Source organism: Falco biarmicus, chromosome 7 (genome assembly GCF_023638135.1).
Source record: "Falco biarmicus isolate bFalBia1 chromosome 7, bFalBia1.pri, whole genome shotgun sequence".
Classification (NCBI taxonomy): domain Eukaryota; kingdom Metazoa; phylum Chordata; class Aves; order Falconiformes; family Falconidae; genus Falco; species Falco biarmicus.
Genome location: NC_079294.1, coordinates 29,658,580 through 29,680,184, shown reverse-complemented (window position 1 = coordinate 29,680,184; position 21,605 = coordinate 29,658,580). Strand labels below are relative to the sequence as shown.

Here is a 21,605-nt window from a genome sequence, read left to right as displayed (position 1 = left end):
AGTTGTCACAGCCCCTTAGGTTCACAGAGAAGACCCTGTGCGCAGACCTCCCTAAGCTGTGGGCCACCATCCTTCCCCTCTGGTTCTCCCAGTCACCCATATATGAGGCTCTGCCTGCTGGCACCTTTCTGCACCTTCCTGCCTGGACCTGCTCTGCTGTCCTGCAGAGAAGAGCAGAAGAGAGAAGGCAAGAGTCTGAACAGAAGGTTTATATGCAGGCGTGGGAGTGCAGTGGGAGAGGTGAGACCACTTGCAAGCCAGGTCTCATGTGGCTTGCTCGCTGGCTTTCCTTCATAGTGCCATGGGCCAGGTGCTCCTGGATTGGCCTCTGTCCAACTCCTTTTCATTATACCAGGAGTCTTGCTTATGCTTAAGGCTGCTGCCACAGAGCTCAGGCTGGCTGTGTATGACAGCTCTGGGCTTACATCAACCCTCTGGACTGCACTGACTGTCAGATATGAGGCTCCGGCTCTGTGCTGCTTTTCTCCAAGTGCAGACAGCCACTGGGCTTCAGGCATCCTGCTCGGAGCACATCACCCACAGGAAGCTGGTAGGCATGGGTCCTGCGCATCCATAGCACTGACTATAAGCTTTTTGCAGGTCAGTTTTGTCATGACGTCGTATGAGGTCTGGTCCTGGAGTGTCAGACCGGTGCTTCTGCAGGTTTATGCAGGTGAGCCTCCATGCAAATAAGTTTCCACTGGCAGAGTTTCTTCATGACTGTTTTTGTGCTCTTTCCCTCTCTGTCACAGAGTTTTGCAGAGGGCTTACCTGCCCTAGAGGAGCAGTCTGGGAGGCAGCTTCTGGAGAGTCCTTTTCTCTGGGTCACACTGAGAGCAGTAACAATGTGTAAATACTTACAAAAACTCCACATTCAAACTTTTTATTTGGTTCCAGCTCCTGTTAGCAGAGTTTTCCCAAAATACCATTTCTCCATTGCCTAGAAGTGTTCTGGTTACTAGTCTTGTCCAGCTGATGTTGCTGTACTGAAACTGTTTTTAAAGTTAATAGTTCTTCCTTGCTTTTCCCCCGTGGTCACCTCATTGTAATGATGGCGTTACTATTTTTCTTAAAGTCTGTTTCTGTGTTGGTTCGGTTGTCCAGCTTGGGTTTTTAGCTTTTTTTGGGGTTTTTTCAAAGAATGAGTCGTTCCTACTTTTCTCAGGATACAAGTTGGAGCAGGCTCTTTGTGCAGTGACTTGCAGAAACTGCAGACTCCTCCAGGCTGAGGTCTAGAGCTCCTCAGCCCAGTCTGTTTCCCAGAGGTTCCACAGGAACCACTTAGTTCATCAAAACTTGCTCTTTGGAAATAATAGATCTTAAACAAAATTAGACTTGCTGTTATCGTTCCTACTGAATCGCTTTGTGCTCCTCTCTTCCAAAGTAATCCTCATTACTTAAGATAAAGAGCAGAAAAGAATCTATTCTTGTTCATTCAGCAATGTGGATAAAAAACTTGTTAGCTGTCACATCCAGGAATAACTGCCTGGCCTTACCATGGCTAATAGCATTTGTTCTCCAGTCTGTACTATGAAGTTAGACTCCCACGTTAAAGTAATTCCCATTTCTTTAATGATGAAGAGCTCTATGTCGATCCCTGTCTGGTGCAGGAAGTCAAGAGCAGACCCAGCGTCTTCCTCTTAGAAGTCGTCTTTGACCATCTTTCTGTAACATTTCCAAACATTTTCTGTTCTCTTCTATTTCCAGAGTCTGCTGTTCCATTATTGCATGACAGCATCTTACCATATAAAACCCATATTTCTTTTCCTTAAAAAGCACAGACCTTTTGACACCTGTTTCAATAATAATTGCTGTTCCACCCTGTTTGTGATTTTTCCTATAATAACACTAGTGCCTTGAGTGCCTCTTTTATTATGTCAGTCTGCCTGCGTTATTAGCACACAGCTATTTTCGCTGCTGGGTTTTTTGTTCACCTTTTCTGCTCTTGTTTTTGGTTTTAGACTGCATCTGGCTCCCTAGTTAGATGATATACAGTCTTTTCACTGATGGTGTCACATGCCTCACCTCTTTTCTTCACCATTAGTAGCAATTTTTTCTTTCAAATCCCTGAAATACCTTCCTCGGTGGTGTTTTCATATTTAGCTGGCATTTTCCCTTTTGCTCTCTGGATCCTGAAACCATTATGGAATTTATGTTTGCCTCCCCTGGCCTTCCCTTGCGGTGTTCATGCTGTGGCTTGTGCCATGGTGGTTCCACTAACTGGGATGTTTGGGTGAAGCCCTCCTGAAGACTCATCTTGCAGTGAAAGTACCCAAGAGCCACCTTTTCCTGCAGAACCAGTGGTGGAGAGAATGGAGGGTTTTCCCAAGGGTCACTTGGCCTATGCGAGATACATCTGTTCTTTTTCAGTTGGCATGTCTTGTGCTTGCTGGACTGAAAGATATACTCGGTTCTCAAGGTCTGGTGGACATGAATGTGTTTTGAAATAGCATGAGAAGGAAATGAGTACTTACAACAAACACTCGTGTGGGACAATGAGGTATGGCTTATTTGGTCTTAAATTGTCAGAGTTTTGTAGAGGGCTTCCTCCTGCCAGCCATCCTCCTGCTTTGCTGGAAGAAAAACCTATTGTTAGCAGCAGGGACATTATGAAGGCTTGAGCAATGATGACCTTAATGTTCCAGTTAGAGATAACACACATCTGCATAACTGGGGACAAAGAGCATGTGTGTTTGTGTGTGTGTTTATCCTTTGGTCAAAAAAATGTGTGTGCAACGTGTAAGGCTGCAAGGAATTACAGCCCTCATAATCCCATCTTCCACTGTAGAAGCTGAGGCTGCAGCAGTCAGTTAAGAAGATGGTTGAAATTCCTGATCACAGATTAGGTAAGTACATGATGGAACAGCACATTGTTTCTCTTCTGCGCTAGGCTCACTGGCTAGTGCTTTCTCCAGGTGATGCTGTTTTCTGTTCAGTATTACAAGCTGCACAGGCTGGATGGACTCAAGAAAGACTTTACTGTTACTTGTGTGATGGGTAAATTTTATTTTCACATCCTTCAGCACTGAAAATTGAGCTTGCCAGTAATGTACACCAGAATGAAAAATATTTCAAACATGAACAAAACCAAAGCAAGGGTCTCTGCCCTGTTCTTGGGAGAGAGTGTATTATAATATGCCATTTTTACATGTAAGACGTATATCTCATCTCTCTTTAGTCAGCTGTCTCTTAGAAGATTTTTATCTTGCACCGGTAAAATATGTATTGGTGGTGTGAGTCTTTCAACAGTTAATTGATCTTAATCTTTACTACTGAGATGAAAAGTTAGGATGACATGTTTTGGTTTCATACAGCTTTCCAAATGATAGATGAACCTCTTTCAGTTTGTGCATGTGCAAGACCTTCTGTAACTCTTTCTCCTACTGTTCTTTTTATTAAAGCTAATACTTCTAACAAGAATGTATTTCATAACTGTTCATGCAGTTTTTCAGCTGATAAAATGGTATCATTAGAGAATGGAGATTGTATGTAGCTTCATGATGGTACAAATTTAACAAAATAGAGGAGCAGGAAGAAGGTTTCTTTTACAAATGTTCTATGTTTTTTAAAATTAGACCTCTCAGAATAATTTGTGCCGTAGCTTACTTGGCAATGCTGGAAATGAATTTACAAAACAGGAAAAACTATTGGTTCATTTAGACCCGTACCTTTCTTCTTCTGTGTCTCATATTAGATCCTTTCAAAGGAGTGGGAGAACCACTGTCACTGCCAGACCAGTTTTGTATTGTTAGTGAAATTGCTTCCTCCTGGCCTCTATTATGTCGCTTCCAAAATTCTCACTCTTGGTCTTTCGTGCACTGTTGTTGAAGTATGAATACAATTTCTTGTTTCTTCCCAAGATCTTGGTTCTGAATCCTATTGGCTTACCATACGCTTCCACAACTATTCTGTTTATTTTAAGAGCTCTTCTCAACCTTATTTAAATATTTCAGAAGAGGACTCAGTGGCATCCTACACCAAGGAGTTTGACAGAGTTACAGTACTTACAGTTCTCTTCAGGTATTTCTTTCTATCTTGCACGTTGCAGTTTTATTTTAACAGCTATGTTCTTATTCTGTCATCAGGCAAAATAAATTAAATACAGGGGGGGAAAAAAGGGGGTGGAAAAGCCTTCACTCTATTAATTATGCTCTGTATCTGACCTAACCTGACTCATACCAAGGTTAACCATCATGATGTGGGAAGGGAAGAAGCACATCTATTAACAGACAAGTTAAATAGGGGCAAGCTGCTGTTTGCTCTGTTGCAGTTTAGTAAGCCCAAAGATAAAAGGCGGAAGACACTGTTGCTTTTGCAACATCTTCCTGCTGCTGAAAACTGAAAATATTGAAGAAACAACTCACAAAAGATGTGTAGGAGTGGGCTGTGCTAGGAATCGAGGCAGGGCATAAGACGACTGATCTTGTGGAAAAGGAATAAACTGGACTTCTGTCTTCTGAGTACTGTGGCAGTGTTTTACGTATTCCAGCTAGAGCAGAGCATTTGAATGGAAAAAAGCAGTGGAGGATGCTGAGGCAGAAGTAGAAGGGGATGAAAACTAGCATACTGAATGATGAAGTGAAATTCTTTACAAAAATAGTTCTGTTTTAGATGTAGTAACTTTAAATTAAAAGAAGATCTTATAAATTCCTTCCTGATGAGGTAACATGGCAATGGTTGTAGTGTACAGATGGTGCGGTTTATTTACTGACTATATTTTTTACATCAGTTGGCAGTAACATTTTAGTAGTACCTAAATATGCATCTTAGGTGCCTCTCTCTAGGCATCTGTGCTAGAAAATTCAGGCTATGGATGCTATGAACTGCTTCAACTGCCATTTTCTTTAAAACTGTATAGTATGGCTGTAAAATTAAATACCCTCTAGCAAAATCCAGAGGGACTGTGTTATCCAAATTTTGATTACGATTTCGTTGGAAGGGGATGGATTTGAAGCATTCAGTGAAATCAGATCAAAAATAGAAACAAAAATATCAAAATAATACAAACTATTGTAAAACACTTCCTTTTTTATGAAATTAACTCAGATCAGAGATCACAAAATAATAAAAGGACAGCTGTCACATACAGCTTTCTCAGGTTTGTTTTTAATTACTTTTTGTCAATTCTAGAATTAACAGTCTGCTACCCAGGGGTTATCCTCTGCATTGCTGAATGTTTGTATGTAATCTCATGTCAAAATGTTTCATGCCTGCTATTTCACCACTTCGCAGGACAGATTCAGATCTATATGGGTAATGTGCAGAGTGAAGTTCAGCTTAAACACATCTTGAGAATATGCACTAGATCCTAATTCCACAAACTGATAAATTGTGGGTTAGTTCCTCAGTGAAAGAACTGGCTGCTGTTTACCGATTTGGTGTTCACTTTTGAACACTTTGCTGAATAGGGGCTTGAATCTGAAGTGCAGCAAACAGGCCTGCCATGAGGTTTGGGACTTACCCTTCCTTGGTGTTATCTTTGTCAAAAGAAGTTTTGACTTCGAAAGCAGTGCTGGCAAAAATAACAGTAGGCTCCCACTGCAAGGGGAGGTACTGCAGCTGTGGTGGAGTTCCTGCCCTTTGATGGCTTTGAACTGCGTGGTGAATTCATGTAGGTGCTTGAGGTTTCTTCCAGGTCCTTTCTGATACCCTATGAAGGACACTTGGAGGATGAGGGACCAAGCGCTGAAACTTCAGAGTAGCGTAAAGCACTGAGTGTATAGACAGCAGCTGTTTGTTAGGGAGAGCTGTGGCTGCTGGAAACTTTTATCGCTTTCGTCACTCTCCAATGTTGCCCGTTTCAGATTTTGATATACTCTTCCTTCTTTGTATAACACCCGCAAGCCTTCCTTTTCCTTGTTGATCCTTACTTTCCTCTTTCACTGGGAAAGCTGGGCATCTTCTGCTTTCCGCTAGCGAAAAATGAACACACAGTTTGTGTATGCAGTCAGTTCACCACTTTAATTAGCAAAAAGAAATCTGAATGCATTCATTTAAATACTTGATTTTCTAAATTCCGAAATTTTGTATGTAGTTATTTTTAACCGTGTTTCCTAGGGAAAGATGTTCCTGCAATCATTACTCACTAACCACCTACTGTTAATAACTTCAGGAGTCTTTGTGTTCATCACACACTTGAGGTAGGGCAGAGATCTCAGTTATGAAATCCACAGCTTCAAAAATGCAGACAGGCAGGTTGAAGGGAGAGGATCCAGTTACCAGCCTGGTGGGGCTGCCATGCAAGGCCAGCCCTTACGGCTACAAGTGAGAGGATCCGCATGGAAGAGACTTCAGAAGGATGCCAGCTGTGGGGCAGGGGCCATCAGCGTGGGGGCACTGGTGGGTACCAGGGTCTAAGCAGGAAATGCCAGTCCAAACAAAGGCACCATTCGTTCACCTGCCTTCAGTGCTCTTCCTCATGACTACTTTCCAGCTCTTCTTCTTGACATCTTTCTCAGGAGAACACCTCCAAATTGTGAGCATGAATGCTGCGCAAGAATGAACTGGCTTTTCAATTTGCCTCAGGCATTGCTTCTGGACCTCTTTGCGTGGTCTCTGACTTCTGGCCCTCGGCTCTTGTCTTCCTTCTGCAACCAGTCCCTGCTTTTCCTTTTCTCTCTGCGGAAGAACAACTGAAAGCACATTGTCCTGGATCCTACTGACGCCACCCTGGGTGCGTGTCCCTAAGTCCTCTTACCTCTGCCAAGGCATTATGGAATAGCGCTCTTGTTTTTTTCAAGAATATACCAACAGAAACCAAGCTAGACACCACAGCAGGTGTGGATGGGCTTGAATCATGGTTGTGCTTTGGAAAACAGCTGCTGTGGATGCAGTCATGTGTTGTAAGCAGCCCGTGTTTGTGTCGTGAAGTCATTAAAGAAACATGGTTGTACCATTAGTGGTCCAAAGGCTGAGAATGCACCTTTCAAGGTAAAACTACTTGCATCAATTTTATCTCGAAGCACAAAGTTTGTTACACGAACAAAACCCGCAGTCAGCAGGAAAAGTGTTTTTTATGGTTGTGTCCTTTTATTCTTGCAGCAAAATTATCATTGTGCTACAATATTACCCAATGGTGGGACCTATCTAAAGTAAAACAAGAAAACAAAATTTAGGAACAGCTGATAAATGCTGAAGTTGGCTGTATGAGTTACACAGTAAATTCAAGTTCTAACAATCTTCTGATTTTATGGTATGAAGGAGATGGACAAATTCTGATTTGGTTTGGCTTTATTTCTCAGGCTTCTTTGCTTTTTGTCTTGCTTTTTAATGTTAGATAGATTATGCTTCTTGAGTTTAACTAAGGGGAAACTCTTGCCGTGTGGGCTGTCTGGTCTGCGGACCCAGTCCTGCAACACAGCACGTGGTCAGGAGTGAAGCTGTTTGGAAATGGCACTTTCAGCATAGATGCTTGCAGCAGGAATACTGCTTTTGATGTATCTTCAGACTTGGAAGATTAATATAAATTGGTAAAGCTGCTTTTCTCAGTAGTCTTCTGGTGGCTCTTGGAAAAGGATATGCTGACCTGTCCAGCAGACAGACAGGCACCTGCTTTCTAGTATGTGGGCACCTTTTATACTAATTTAGTGTGCTGCTGCTTCAACTTAAGCTTTACACCCACTACACTGTTGCTTTGCTTACTGTTTCAGCAATTAAATAATAGAGCAGCCATTAGAAGTGTGTTTCCAGCTATTCACAGAAAAGTAGTACATACTTAAACTAATAAAAATCCCTTTTTTATCCTTAACTGGTCAAGTGAATTTCTGTTTTGCTGAGCAGATAGTGAAATCCTCTCTACATCATTTGCATTGTTAATAAATTGCAGGGCTTTATACCATGTCACATAACTATAAATAGATTTGAAATGTATAAAGGTACGGTTAACAGTGAGAAGTAATTTTCTGACATAATAGCCAAAATAAAGTGCCATGAAGCTATTAGTAGTAAATTGAATTTTTTGGTATGTAATTTAGTATAAATACTGACAAGCTGAAAAAAAACCAACCCAAACAACAAATGCATACTCATTAGTCATTCAGTTTAGCAGCGCAGAGGCAGCAGTCGGCCAGGGTGTGCATTTTTATGTCTGCTTCAATTGCACACTTCATTTATCTGGACATGGCATAGGCGGCTTTCTCTGTCACACAGCATCACTGCACGATTAGCAAGTTGTGCCCCAGGGCAGCTGGGACGCTTTGCTGGGGCAGATGTTCTTTTCAGCTTATTCAGTGTCCGTTGTGGGGTTGTTTACTGTTGTCATAGCTACCTACATTTCCATAGCAGCCGAGCTGCTGTGTGAAGCAAGTGAATATAGTTATAAAAGGATCATATTTTGTTCTGTCTCTGTAACTTACCATCTGTCATCTGATTGTTCATGATGGATTCAGAAACCAATTTAATAACAGCGGCCAGACGATGATTTTTTGCTTATGTTAAAGTGACAATGGGTGAGGATGCAAATAAGTTGGTGCTTCAATGAAATGCTGGTTTCTTCCCATCCCCCCCTTAACTGTAGCAGTTTGGCTTCCAACACTTTCTCAAACGTTGCTGAAATCTTCATCGACAAATCAAAATGACCAAGTGTCATCTTCTGTACTTGCTCAGGTGTAGGTGTTCCTTACGCTTTCGCACTCTACTGTCAGCTCATCCCTGTGTGTTGCTTCCAAATTGTGATGTTGCACCTGCTTTCACAGATCCTTTGTAATGAAATCTAAATGCTCTCCACAGAATTAAACAGCAAATTCATGAGGCTAACAGCAAAGGTATCATGCACACATGACTGTGGTTTAGTGACATTCATCATTGCACTCTCCTTAATAGTAGCAATGGGACCATGTGCAAGTCTGGGGGTAAATTCAATGTGTGATCAACAAGCCCTCTGAATAATGAACTCTTAAACATTTTCACTGCAGAGATTTGGTTGAACCTATAGTTTAGCAACGGGGGCAAGAAGATTAGCCCAGTTGTAAATAATGTATTTATTGGTTGATTTTTCCAGATCCTGACATTGATGCTGCCACTGCCATGATGCTTTTGAATACTCCCCCTGAGATACAAGCAGGTTGTGAGTAGATATTTCTATAGCATATAGCAACATAGACATGTAAAGATAATATTCTTTTTTATAAGTATACAGCGTACCAGATAAAAAGAAGGATTTAATGAAGAAATATAACTTCCCTTGTAGACCCTTACACTTCCTTGACCCTTACATGAGTATAATTTTGTGGTTCATATTACATTCTTTGTTACATGAATAATAGTAATCCGTGATCTCTAATGTGAAAGAGGGGTTATTGTTATTCATGACATAAACATAAATGAGTAATTTCTATTATCCATACTGATAGAAAGACCTGGGGCAACAGCCAGGAGAAAGGCAGGGAGAGCAAGAGAACGAAGGGTACATGGCATATGGTTTTGTTTTCGTTTTGTTTTGATTTTACTCCCATCGTATGAGTTACCACAGCCATCTGGATGCTTTTCATTCACTTGGGCACTGTTTCAGCTCCTTCCTTGCACACAGCCTGCCTGCTTTGCTTTTTTGCTGTGTCTGATACAAGGCAGTGGGCCGGCCCCAGGGAGCAAGGAAAGGTCTCATTTCCTGCCAGTACTGTCCTCCTTGTGCTGTGACCAGACCTGGCGGTGTGATGCTGTGTATTAACAGACCACTGAAGGGGCTCTGGCCCCCACTGTACTAAGTTGTGCAAACAGTGCAGGAATCGTCCTGCCCCACAGAGCTTGCAGTCAAGATATTAGAGGAATCCATAGAGGAACACAGCTGCACAAAAGCAGGGAGTACAAGAAAACAAACATATCCCTGGTCAGCAAGCACGGTAGTAATGCCAAGTGACAGGCAGCTCTGAAAAATGAAAGCAGAAGTTAAAATAGAAGCCATTATGCAGCCTGTCTAGCATCACTGCTATTGTTCTAGCTTGGGCAACCAAATCCAAATTCCAAGGGAAGTCTTGATTTGCACTTCGATACTCTGCCTGGGGAAGAGACTCAGTTAACATCAAAGCATTTCCTGTGCAGCCGAGGAAAGCTATTGTCAGCCTGCTTTGTGACCCTGCCAGAGAAATACCTCTTGAGAAGCTCCTCTTGGGGAGGAGCGCGATGTACCGAGACACTGTCCATTCTGGAAAGAGGGAAGGGTGGTCCTTGTCCTCCTAAACAGCCCTCATGGACTGTGCGCAGTAAAATGGTGAGCAATCCCTGTTATGTGTAAGTAGGAAAAGGGAAAGATTTTATTGAGGAGAGGAGGTGATGTTGGGCTTACTGGGAAGAATAAAATGGGAGATTTTCAAAGGTTCAGAAATGTGAAGAAGTCAGATTTGTGGGGCAGAGAAAAGAGGAAAAAAAAGTTGGGGTAGGATGGGAATGAAGGGGTAAAAGGCTATGTGAGAGAGAGGAGACATAAAGCAGTATGTGCACAAAAGAGGACAGGGAAAACAGAATTAATCTGAACTCCTGGAGGAACGGGAGAGCAGGAGAAGACTACAGACAAGAAAGGGAAGAGATCCATAGTAAGCTGCATATACTAAACATACTGTAGAATTTCATCGCATGTGTGTGTTTGTCAGCATTGCAGGTGTTTGCACGGAAGTGGAGTTGGGCGCTATCATTTCATAGAGATCATAGCTGTATTAGTTTGTAGAGGTCGCTCTGAGGAAGAAAATTCTAGCTTTCTATGTGTTTGGCATATCTCTGCCCTCATGTCACTTTCCCAATGGGCTGTTGCATCAGGAGGTCATAAGTGAGAAGGAGATGAAAGCAGAAAGATGGCTCCTCGCTCACATGGCTCCCTCCTTGATGTCTGTAAGTAACGAGGCTTTCCAGTGTGCCTTTAAACTGAAATGCAGGGTCTGCTCAGAAGTTCATGAATCCTTCCAAACATTGGGTAGAATTGGCTGGTGCCAGGAGGAAAGGGCAGAAGTTTTTATTGTAACTTCAGAGGTCCTCTAAATTACAAAGGAGAAATGTTTTTGTGTGTGTGTAAATGGATACCTGAGGAAGTAAATCAGCCTGTCCTCTTAATTGCAGTTGGGTCTCACTTACATACTGCATTAACAACGTCTTAGACAACTTAGAGCAAATTAATTACTGCTGCACATTAAGAAACACTTGCATGAAAATTCACATTTTAAATTAGTTCTCAAATAAAAGGCAATTGGGCTGCAAAAATCTCATTGCAATGCTGAGCATCATCTAGAATCTTACAGTTTGTTCTCTGTGTTTGTGGCAGTCAGTGACTGTCGTGGACTGCGAATGATCAGGGCGGCGAGCATGCTGGTACTGTTTGACCCCTTGAAGATTTAGAGTTCTGTTTGTCATATCAGACTGTGATGTCATACATGTGCTCAAGCTATCAGGACTGCAAAATTCCTCATCTTTTGAAGACAAGATTTGAAGAGGGAGGGACATAGTATACAGTTTGGCCACAGGTGTTAATGCGTGTTAAAGGGTGAAAACATCCTTTTGGTCTGAGAGTCTGACTCCCAATGTGCCAGTTACTTCCACAACAAAGATGGTCCGATGGAGGCAGAACCCAGGTGTCATTTCACGGTATAACAACTTGACAAATCAGAAAGTTTAAAACCCCGGTCCATTAAGGCCTTTGCCTGTCCTACAAACATTTAACCATCATTGTGAAACATGGGTACCTACAAAGTAGATTCATATGACGGTCTGGATTCATGTTTGTGTGGACGGTTACATGTGTTGGCTTTTGACTTTGAAGGCATCGTCTTGGAATAAAAGCTACCTTTCGAGCAAGATAAAAATCCATGCTTGTTTAGGCAATGTGGGTGCTAAAAGCATCTTTAAAATACAGCCATCATTCAAAGTCATCTTAAAATTTATTCTTTCAATATAGTCTTTCAGAAAGGAATCCCATCTCAGTGGTGTTAGAAAAATCCAGAGTAAGCTATTCCTCCTTTGTAACAGATTAATTAATTAGCTTTACGGTTTTAAATGACCCTTTAAAATTCCATACACGAGTGAAACACTGCTAACAACCACACGTGAATTCTAAAATCAGCTTTTGCTTTTATGTGAAATCTTAAAATGGTGTCTGAGCTGGCAGAAACATTGCTTACTATTTACCCTAATCACACCATGATTTAGTTTTCATGACACACAAAAAAAAAAAAAAAAAAAGAGTAAACCTCTGTTATTAGGTTTATTTTGTGTTTGTGGGGTTTTTACTTCATAAGCATACAAAATTGATTGCTCGCAGTGTCACTAAAGGTTGGAAATAATGCAATTATAGTTGCGATTTTGACATACAAAATCAATTTCTAAAATATTAACACTTTGTAGTATTTTCACAGACCAGATATTTCTAGATTGTAACTAAAGGCAGAATTTCAAAGTAGCCAGCTTGGTGTGAGACTACTGAAACATACAGTCTACCTGGCACCAATAATAAAGCATGAAAGATACTGTGATATGCCAAGAAAGGGCGTGTAGGAATATAGTTCCAATACTTTATTTGCTTCAGTTTATGAAAGTCCTTGTATTTCATCAATTTTTGTATGATTTGATTATGTTTAAAAAGAAACAGCAACTGAAACCCCTGCTTTCTTCAGTAGCAGCTATCACAAGTTACAAATACTTTGGATTTTATTAGTAGCCAGTACATGAATATTAATTCCAAAATACATTACTTGAAAACTGTATTTTGACCTGCAGGGTTCAAAGGGTACTTGCTGGGCCATCTTGGGCAAGTTGCATCAAATTTCTGGGCCTGTTTTCCCTGATGGGAATCTTAATTCACAGAGAGGACAAAGGAAAAGGAGACGGTGAACAAATGGTAAAGCTCCATTTACAAGTCATTCCTATTATCTCAGTGAAGCCCATGGGTTAGTTTCATACAATCATTAAGATTTTCAGTACTTCAGTTCTTTCCAATATCTTGAAAGTAATTGTTACTAGCTGTCACTCCAGTGTCCTGGGCATGCCATTTAGCCTTGCCAAACCATTGTGTTTTGCTGTGAATAAAATGGAGGTTGGTTTTGGTGGGTTTGCAGTGTCTTTGGACTTCCTGACATTCAAGTCGCTGTAAGCATTTTCAGTAGCAATACCGTCTTAACTGGAGAGGTCATTCCCAACTCGGAACCATTTGCTCTTCAGGAAGGCCAGTAAGAAGCGAGTGTGCGTAGTGCGTTGCTGTTACTGCCAGGGAAACAGTGCTGTGGTCAGAGAGATTACACTGGAAATCTTGATCTAACTCAAGAAGCTCTTCACTCAGTGATATTGGACATAGCTGCCAATTCATGAGTAGTCCTTTGCCCGTTGCTATATAGTATGGGAATTGCACACAGATAAATGTAAGAACATTGCTCAAGCTGAAGCATAATACTGCAAACAGCTATAAATAGTGCTTGCAGAAGGGGTTTGGGTAGAAACCAGGAAACCGAGAATCCTCTCAGCTCTGAACATCTATCTTCTGTTTTCAGTACTGCTCACCACTACTCACCCGGGTTAGATGGAAAGTGGTGGCCTTCAGGAGACTTGGAAACACTGGTTTTGTGGGTGGGTCTTTGCAGGAGACAGAAGCGCTGTGATAAAGATGTTTGTGAAGATATGAGCATGGAGGTTTGCTGGGTGCTTCTTAAAAAGCAGGCTTTCCAAGGGTGCCATCAGTGTCTCTCTGGTTTGGAAATTTTATTAAACTTTGTCTCAAAGCATATAAAACTCAGAATAGATACATGTATTTTAAATTTGGTGGGAGAGGTAAATTCCCTAAAGAGACTTACTAATACTGTACCTCTATACTTCTAAAATTGTAGCCCGATCAAGTTTTCTTTTTAAGCTAATGCAAGTGGATTCCATTCCACATGGAAGATATTTACAGAATCAAGACAAAAGATTTGTATAACATTGCCTTAATAACAGACAAAAATTCTCCAAATAGGATCAAATAGAACATGCTGTTTTCTTGGGATGTTTTTATTGTAGTTGAAACTTTAAAACTGTAATGTTCTTGTGGACAAGTTACTGTAACTTATTAGACAGCTCCAGCCTAACTTTTTATATCAGAAAATTATAATCATTGACAGTAAAATGTTTTGTATTTTGATTTAGCAGCATGGCTTAGTTTGCTGTTGGGCAGTTCCAGCATCACCAAAATGAAGAATTTCTAGCTGTGTTTTCCTATTTCGACAAAAAATATCTCGGAAGATTGAATTATTTTTATTAAAAGTCCTTAGACAAGGTGTGAGTGCGATAGGATTATCAGGATATAGTTCTCTCCCTCCACCTCAGATTTTTGTTAGGAGTCAACAGCTTGTTGGATGCAGCTTTGATTTGCAGTTTCCTAGCACTACAGACTATGGAACTTAAAAGCTCTAAAATTGTCCTTGAGCAATAAAACAGAAGAAGTTAGGCAGATGGCATCAAATTTATGCCTGGGATAAGAGAGCTGGAGTGAATAAAGTTACAGATTTGGCAGATAACATTTGCTTTTGGCAACTTCTGATGTCCCATCAATTATACATTATTTTCCTGTTTTCAGTTCTTGTGGCCTGAGATGAAGTGTTCTGCTAAACACCATCCTGGAAGAGGGATTGGCAGAAAAAAGCTGAATCTGATAGATATTAGCAGAAATTCAGTACCTCTTGTCTATATTGATTTCTTCTGTGCTACAAGGGACAGGTCGAGGAAGAGAACCCTGGGATAAATGCATGTGCCACATAAAGATGCAAGAGGCAGAGAACCAGTCTGTCCCTACAGGATACCTTCATACTGTAATTTTTTCAAAGTTCATTTTGAATAAATACTATTCAGTCTTCTGTACTAGTCTAAATATTGGGGACCTTGAGCTAGACAGCTTAATGAAGCATATGCTTGTTTCCCAGATGACATAAAGAACATGTATGTTTGTTACCCCTTTCTTTTTAATTTCCTCGACTTACAACAAATTACTCTCAGCACTGATAATTCCATTTAACTTCTATATGCCAACATTAAACCACGAAGTTGGTTTCCTTGTTTAGTGAACTGTTGGGGTGTCAGTGTGTCTGACTACCCATTAAGTATTTCCTCCTTTTCCATGTCAGCTTTGCCAAACTGTGTGTTAGGCAAATCCTTAGGGAAGGACCCAGTCTAATATGGGTTTAATTGTTGTGAAAGTCTTGGGAAGAGGTTGTTAGCTCAGCTGGATGCGGGAGGTTTGCTTCACATGCACACACACTTGCAAGTGAGAGATTCTGGATGCAATCTGTCGAGTGAAGTGATGAATGAAGTCCATAGTTTGGGATATTCTACTCGGCTGATGTGCACACAAGACAATGCTCTGAATTAAAACAGCTGTGCACTGGCAGTGGAGTGATCATGTAGCCTTCGACTTAATTTTCCACCTCCAGAGGCTGAGTATGGGCTACAAAAGAACTGGATTTTCGAGGACTTCTGCTGGATCTTTTTAAGACTATCTGAATGTAGTGTTTTGATGGATTCAGATTATGGTATGTTCTACATGGCATTCACTTCATTGTCTGTTAAACTGTAATGTGAAAGTGGCTACAAGAGACAGGTTATTTTCCCCCTTGGAGAATTTGAGAGGTGCAGTTTTGATATTTTATATTGGATGCATCACTTCTCTCCACAGCTAGCTGGTGAAGACTTGACATGCCAGCAGATCCTACTCAGGTTGTGGTATTCTACCAGAGCAGCATAACAGGCAAAAATCATTTGCTTGTTCCTGCAGCAAATTAGGAGCAGATTCTCTGTCCGCTGTTTAACTGTACTCTGGTAGAACTATTGCCTAGGTTTAAGCTTCCCGCAAGCAGAATGCAGCGATGAAAGCTGAAAGGTGAATGATGATTTTTGTTGTTTCAGACTCTTTGTGTTTCACTAGGAACATTTTGTGGAAGAGGAGACCTGTATCAAAGAGATGCACAGATCTTTTTGCATTGTTTTCTTGAGCAGAGTCTCTCAGACATAAACATCGCTTGGCACTTGCACAGGAAAGGTGTAAATTACATTTCACACTTCTGCCTAGGAATTGGGAACCATGTGACCTGCCTCTACCATTGGTTAAAGAAGTATTACAAAAGAGGAGTCTGGACTGTAAGGTGTTAGTCGAGACTGGCACTGATCGATGATATGGCTTATAGTAAATTATCTTACCTCCACACCTTGAATCTTCAATCTAAAATATAAATACCTCACCTCAAAGTATGGTTTTGAAACATAATTAAAGCTTGTAAGGCATAAAAGTATCTGTGGAATAAAAGCACCACGTATTTTCCGGTAAATAATTCACAACCCTTCAAAAATACCAACATGTGCAAGTAATACCTTGGATAATAAATAGCCATCTTCATACAGCCTGCAGAAGGGCAGGGAAAGTGTCTGGGGTACCAGGGACAATGTGTTAGCAGTTTATATACATAGATTATTATTTTTTTAAAAACAATTACTGTCATTTTGGAAAGGATGGGTATTGATGCTTTAAATGCTCTGGAGATGCATGAGCAATAGAGGTCGGTCTTACAGTGGCACACTAGTTAAGTGAATAACTAGAAATTAATACCTTCTACCATTGAATAATTAATTTGATCCTGCTTTTTATTTTAGGTTTAGAATGCTACAGAAGCTAATTTACCAGCAAGTTGGGGGGCAGGGGGTGTTTCATTGTGGTTCCAGATGTTCACTGAAAGGAAAGAATCATCTAGTGTCCTCCTTCAGTTGATCTCTTGAATACAACCTTTCTGGGTTTCTGTCTGCATAACTTAACTAGAGATGCCACGGTAATGCTGCATCATAATTCAGAGAGTTTGGGGAAACAAAAATAAAGATCAGCAGCAATAACAGTGCTGTTGCAAGCTGGAATAGTTATTGAATTCTGGGTGGTGATTTCAATATACAGAGTTGTGATGAACTTCAGAGAAAAGTAAGAATCACAAGAATCATAGTTAAGGCAGCTTCTGGCACGAATATTCCTATTGAAGCCTTGAAATGACTGGTGGCATGCTGAACAGACCAAACATAATGGAAGCGAATTTCATAGGCAGGAGTGGGTACCAAGTTCTCTCTTAGAGGGTATTTTCAGAAGGCAGCAAACTTCCACTTTTTCTGTTGTTTTTGTTTTCTAAACAGTTACTAATTCCTGAAGGGAAGAGCAGGGGCAGGGAGAGAGGGGTGGAATGTGAAGCTTTTGAAGACAGTGTTCCCTGAGTAGCACACCATGACTTATGAACCTGCAGAGTCAAGGAAGATGAAGGGTGGGTTCAAGTGGGAATGTCAATGTATAAAAAGTCTAAGCTATGAGACTTGGCAGTGTATTTTATATACAGGAGTGCAGGATAAAAGGAAGCTTGGAGAAGGTAAAGGAGGAAAGACGTGAGACAGTATTTTTAGAAGAGTTACAGGGAAGCGAACAGGATTTTTCAAAGCAGCAATGGGAGTTGTCAATAAGGCAGAAAGAGAGGAGAGGAGAAAGGGTAAGATGAGCATCAGCTAACTCTGCCAACAGACCAGGATAATTAGGTAACCATGGAAAGAAGAGTTTGGATGTCAGGGAGCCTGTTGCTCTCTTTTTGCAGTAGAACTTTCATTGTGTTTGCTTTGAAGTTTTATATGCATATATTTAGGCAACATCCGTAGCTAACTGACATGTGGCTCTGTGTGTATGCATAAATATTTCCATATAAAATGCTAGGGTTTGTATCAGACTAAAGTGAAAATTCCTGGATTTTCCTTGGTCAAAACTCGTTCATTTCGTTTAACAGGACTTTGTAAATGTAAAGGTACTGTACTGTGCAGTGCAGTACAAAATCTGTCCCTCTTGTAAGCCTGTTGGAAAAAACACGTCTATTGGAAATCAAGGATTTTTATCAATATTTTGTTATTTAGCAGGCTTAGCTGTTGCTTCAAATTTTCCTGTGTTCTGTGCATTTTAGATTAACAATATCCTTGAGCAGACTGCTTTTCTTTTCAAGACACTGATATTTTGGCCATCTTAAGGTCATGCTCTTGAGACAAATACAGTAAGAAGTTCAGATCTTGGAGTTTATAGCAAGATAACATTCCTCTGCAGTATCTACAAACCCAAACATTGGAGCATTGAAAGCCTGATAATGTCCCCTGAGTGAAGCAGATTTGATTGATTTCTCATAAGCTGGCACTAGAGGAAAAAGTGCACAAAGTAGGGAAGTATAAATAGCAATACGCAATTTTTAAATTATTTTGGTCATTGAAAGCTGACCCTAGTTGTTATAGAGTAGGTTCTGTAATTTTAGCCATTTGAGGCTGTACTTAAGCACCTAAATATAAATGACCTATTCTTCAGAGGGGCTCAAAAGCAAGGGTGGGTATAAAGCAGTGGCAGGATTTGATTCAGGGGGGATGTGCTCTCACTGGCAGGAGAAAGAAGATTATTTCCCCAGAACTAATCTGCGTGGTCCGGAGTGAAGCAAGGTGAGTATCAGGATAACAGGGAGGGAGGTGTGGATCTGGCTTGGTTTTGACAGGAAGTTGAAATGTACCTCAGCATCTTAGTAATAATGTACTTTGGAGCCTATATTTCTCTGCCTCAGAATACACTAGTATTTTTAGGTGTGAGCATTTGAAGTTGGGCATGTGAAGTGTATGTGTTGATTCTTAGGCTGAATGTTTTTTCTAGGCTCCCCATAATTTGTTTAAAAAATGAAAGTCTGTAGGTGTTCATAAGGTGATATGGTTTACATTTATCTTATACGTATTTACATAACATCTGTATGTTTAAGAATAATACATCCAGAGTAATGATCATCATTCTCCTTGTGGACATTCCCCATCAGGGGAAGTTATGGTATGAATGATGACTTAAAATCAAGAAAAAGCGAACGAACTGGCTAGCTGTGGACATTAAAGCAGCAAGGTCCACTTGAGGCTGTTGGAGGTAACTGTTCCAACCTGAAGGGACATAAAACCTGTGCAAACAAATGGCATTACACAGAAGTCACTGGTAAGTGCCTAGGATAAGAGCTGTGGTCAGCAGTCCTGCATCCCACAGTGGAGGAGGAAAATGCCGAGGATCTGCTAAGGACAGACACTTCCTTTGGTGGCGCCTTGGAAGTGCTGCTTCTGCTATTCCTTCAGCTGGGGGGTGGCTGCCATAGGCTGAGCAGTGCACAGAAACATGCCTAGAGAAAAAAGAAGTACTTGGTTGTAGGTTGAAATCTTGTTGGCCAGAGCTGTAGTTCTTGATGCATAGCCAATTTAAAAGGCCCCAGTGAAATCTCCCATCTGCAGTGGCTGGTGCTGACGCAGTTCGGTGTCAGTGGCATCCATGCGCCGCGTGTTGGTTGGGGGGGGGGGGGGGGGGGCTTGGCCATGACCCAGCTGTGTGCTTGAGCACGTGACTGTTGTCAGGCTGGGTGACAGAGGCCATTGATGGCAAGAGAGAGGGGCTAATTAGTGGTATGGAGCTAATGCCTTTTTAGCCTCGCCTCTTTCCCGTCCTGGTAAACCCACATTTGTAGTTAATATTTTATTTTGCAGGAGACAGAGGCCAAGAGATTGTTGCTCAGAAAGTAAGCTGGGATGATAAGAAGCTATGACCTGTGTTCTTCCAGTGAAGTGCTTATATTCTGTTTATCTGTAAAGGGTCATTTTTTCTTACTGTAGATGAAACTTACATCTATGCTTATAGCTGGTTTTAACTCTAATAAGCACATGCATTCCTAGCAGAACATCAATGACAAAACAAAAGCCATGTGGTTGTTCAAGGAATGATCTGCAGTAACTGGGTCAGGCAGTGGCTTCTACAGGCCATGTTGTCGTTGGTTGCTCTGAAATTTTTTGTCATGAAAATAGCATTGGAAATAGCATGGCATTCACAAGGGTTGAGGCTGAGATGTTAAAGGTAAGCAGTGTACTACACAAGCTTCTCTAATATTTTCTCAATTAATTGAAAAGCTTATGTTCCACATTTTGCTCCTACATTTTTCTAACTTATCCTTTCAAAGCCAAAAATGTTCTGGTTTTGGGTTTGGTTTTTTTTAGTTCCTCCGGGAGTGATACAAAATGGAGCTCGAGTTCTGAGTAGAGGGATATTTCCTGGAGCCAGGCCATTGCCAATCAGCCCTATAGGAAGCATGGCTGTTGCAGTAAGGTAAGAGTGGCTCATTGCGGGATCTTTTATGAAATAGATCAGTGTTTTGCAGAGAATGTAAAAGTGTATGGAAGCTCGACTCAACAGATACTTTGCTGCTTGCTTATACTTCTGAAGTATTCTGAAATAAAACTGCTACCTAAAATTCTTGGGTTATCATTCATTGCAAGATAGTCATGGTATAGCTGTCTGTTGCACACTGGTTTGTAAAAAGCAGGGGTTTTATTTTCACTAGCAAACTGGAGACACTGTATCGTGAGAACCTCCTACAGGGACCTGTTTTTCTAAGTGCAAGTGCTTTTTTCTCTCCCTCCCTCTTCATAAAGACCTTTTCCTGGATAAAATACTAGTGAGAAGATTGTCAATAAGATTAAAGCAAATTCTAAAAGATAGCTAAAAATATAGTTGTCATTTTGTTATTAACCTGGGTCTTTGTGAGGCAGTTTCTTTCACTACAGTTTCTATTTCAAGGTTCAACCAAAACATTCAAGGGTAAAATGTTATTTGAAGATACTCAACTTTTTCAGAAGGCAGGGCAGTAAGAGACATCTAGTGATGGCAGTAAGAACTGTGGTTCAATGGTTTGCTCTGTTTAAGGCAGTGATGGTTTTTTGGCGGAAGAATAGTTTGCCTTAGCTGTAGCTCTTTCCAGTCAGTCGCAACAGAGATTAATTTGGTCGAATGTGCTGTCAGTGCCCTTCTCTTTCAGAACTCTCAGTATCTGCAAAAGCTTCAGCTCAGGCAGTTGGGCATTCTGGGTGGGGTGTAGTAATTAGTGCTGACCGAGCTTTGCTGGGCTGTTCTAATCACACCCTCTGGGCTGTAAGGCAGTGAAATAAAGTCTCTTTATAGCTACTTATTCTGTTACTATTTACTTGGTTATTTTTTTCCCATTTGCTTTTTGATTTTTTATCCCTTTTCAAAATCAGTGCCTAGCCCTTCGGATACAGTATTTCCATCCAATAGAGAACCTATGACATTTCATATACTCTTGATGCTTAAAATGCATAGGGGGAAAGACACTAATTGGAATAAAATTAGTAGTTTTTTTGATGGGCAGCTGTTTCAGCTGTTTTTCACATTTGCTCTGCTGAAGGGATGAAACCCTGAGGGTCATCCTCCAGAAGTCTGCAGAGTTCCTCTCCATCTTACTTTGCCACAGCCTGGCCTTGCTAGCAGTGGAGGTCAGCCATCCTCAGTAGCTTTGCCGCTGGCTTTAGCCATGACTTGTATTCTGCTCCAGTGGGGATTGCAGAGCTGTGGGACTACTGGTTCATTAATTATATATAATTTTTATGAGGTATCCAAGCTATATGGATGACTGAATATTCTCTCTTGAGTTTATCTGCATCTCCTGGCTTAGACCCTGTTTCATAATCTCAAGGAGGAGATAGAACTGTTTTTCCTTCCAGGCCACTTGAAAACTTCCTTCTGTGTAGGCATCCTCAAATTGCTGTGCTGTAAGGCTGTATATAGTTAAATTTTATGCGTTTTTGGAGGACTA

At 41.0% G+C, this 21,605-nt stretch overlaps 1 protein-coding gene across 10 annotated transcripts in view; it reads left to right on the top strand.

The window, feature by feature from the left end:
• Positions 1 to 21,605, top strand: part of FOXN3 (forkhead box N3) — a 212,019-nt gene that overhangs the window by 174,474 nt on the left and 15,940 nt on the right. For 7 of the 10 annotated variants that reach the window (XM_056346820.1, XM_056346827.1, XM_056346819.1 and 4 more), the window contains 2 exons: positions 8,999 to 9,064; positions 19,993 to 20,101. In XM_056346820.1, the coding sequence (XP_056202795.1) occupies positions 8,999 to 9,064; positions 19,993 to 20,101 (175 nt within the window). The remainder of the gene's footprint in view (positions 1 to 8,998; positions 9,065 to 19,992; positions 20,102 to 21,605) is intronic. The other 3 variants (XM_056346828.1, XM_056346826.1, XM_056346829.1) reach the window with 2 other exon arrangements.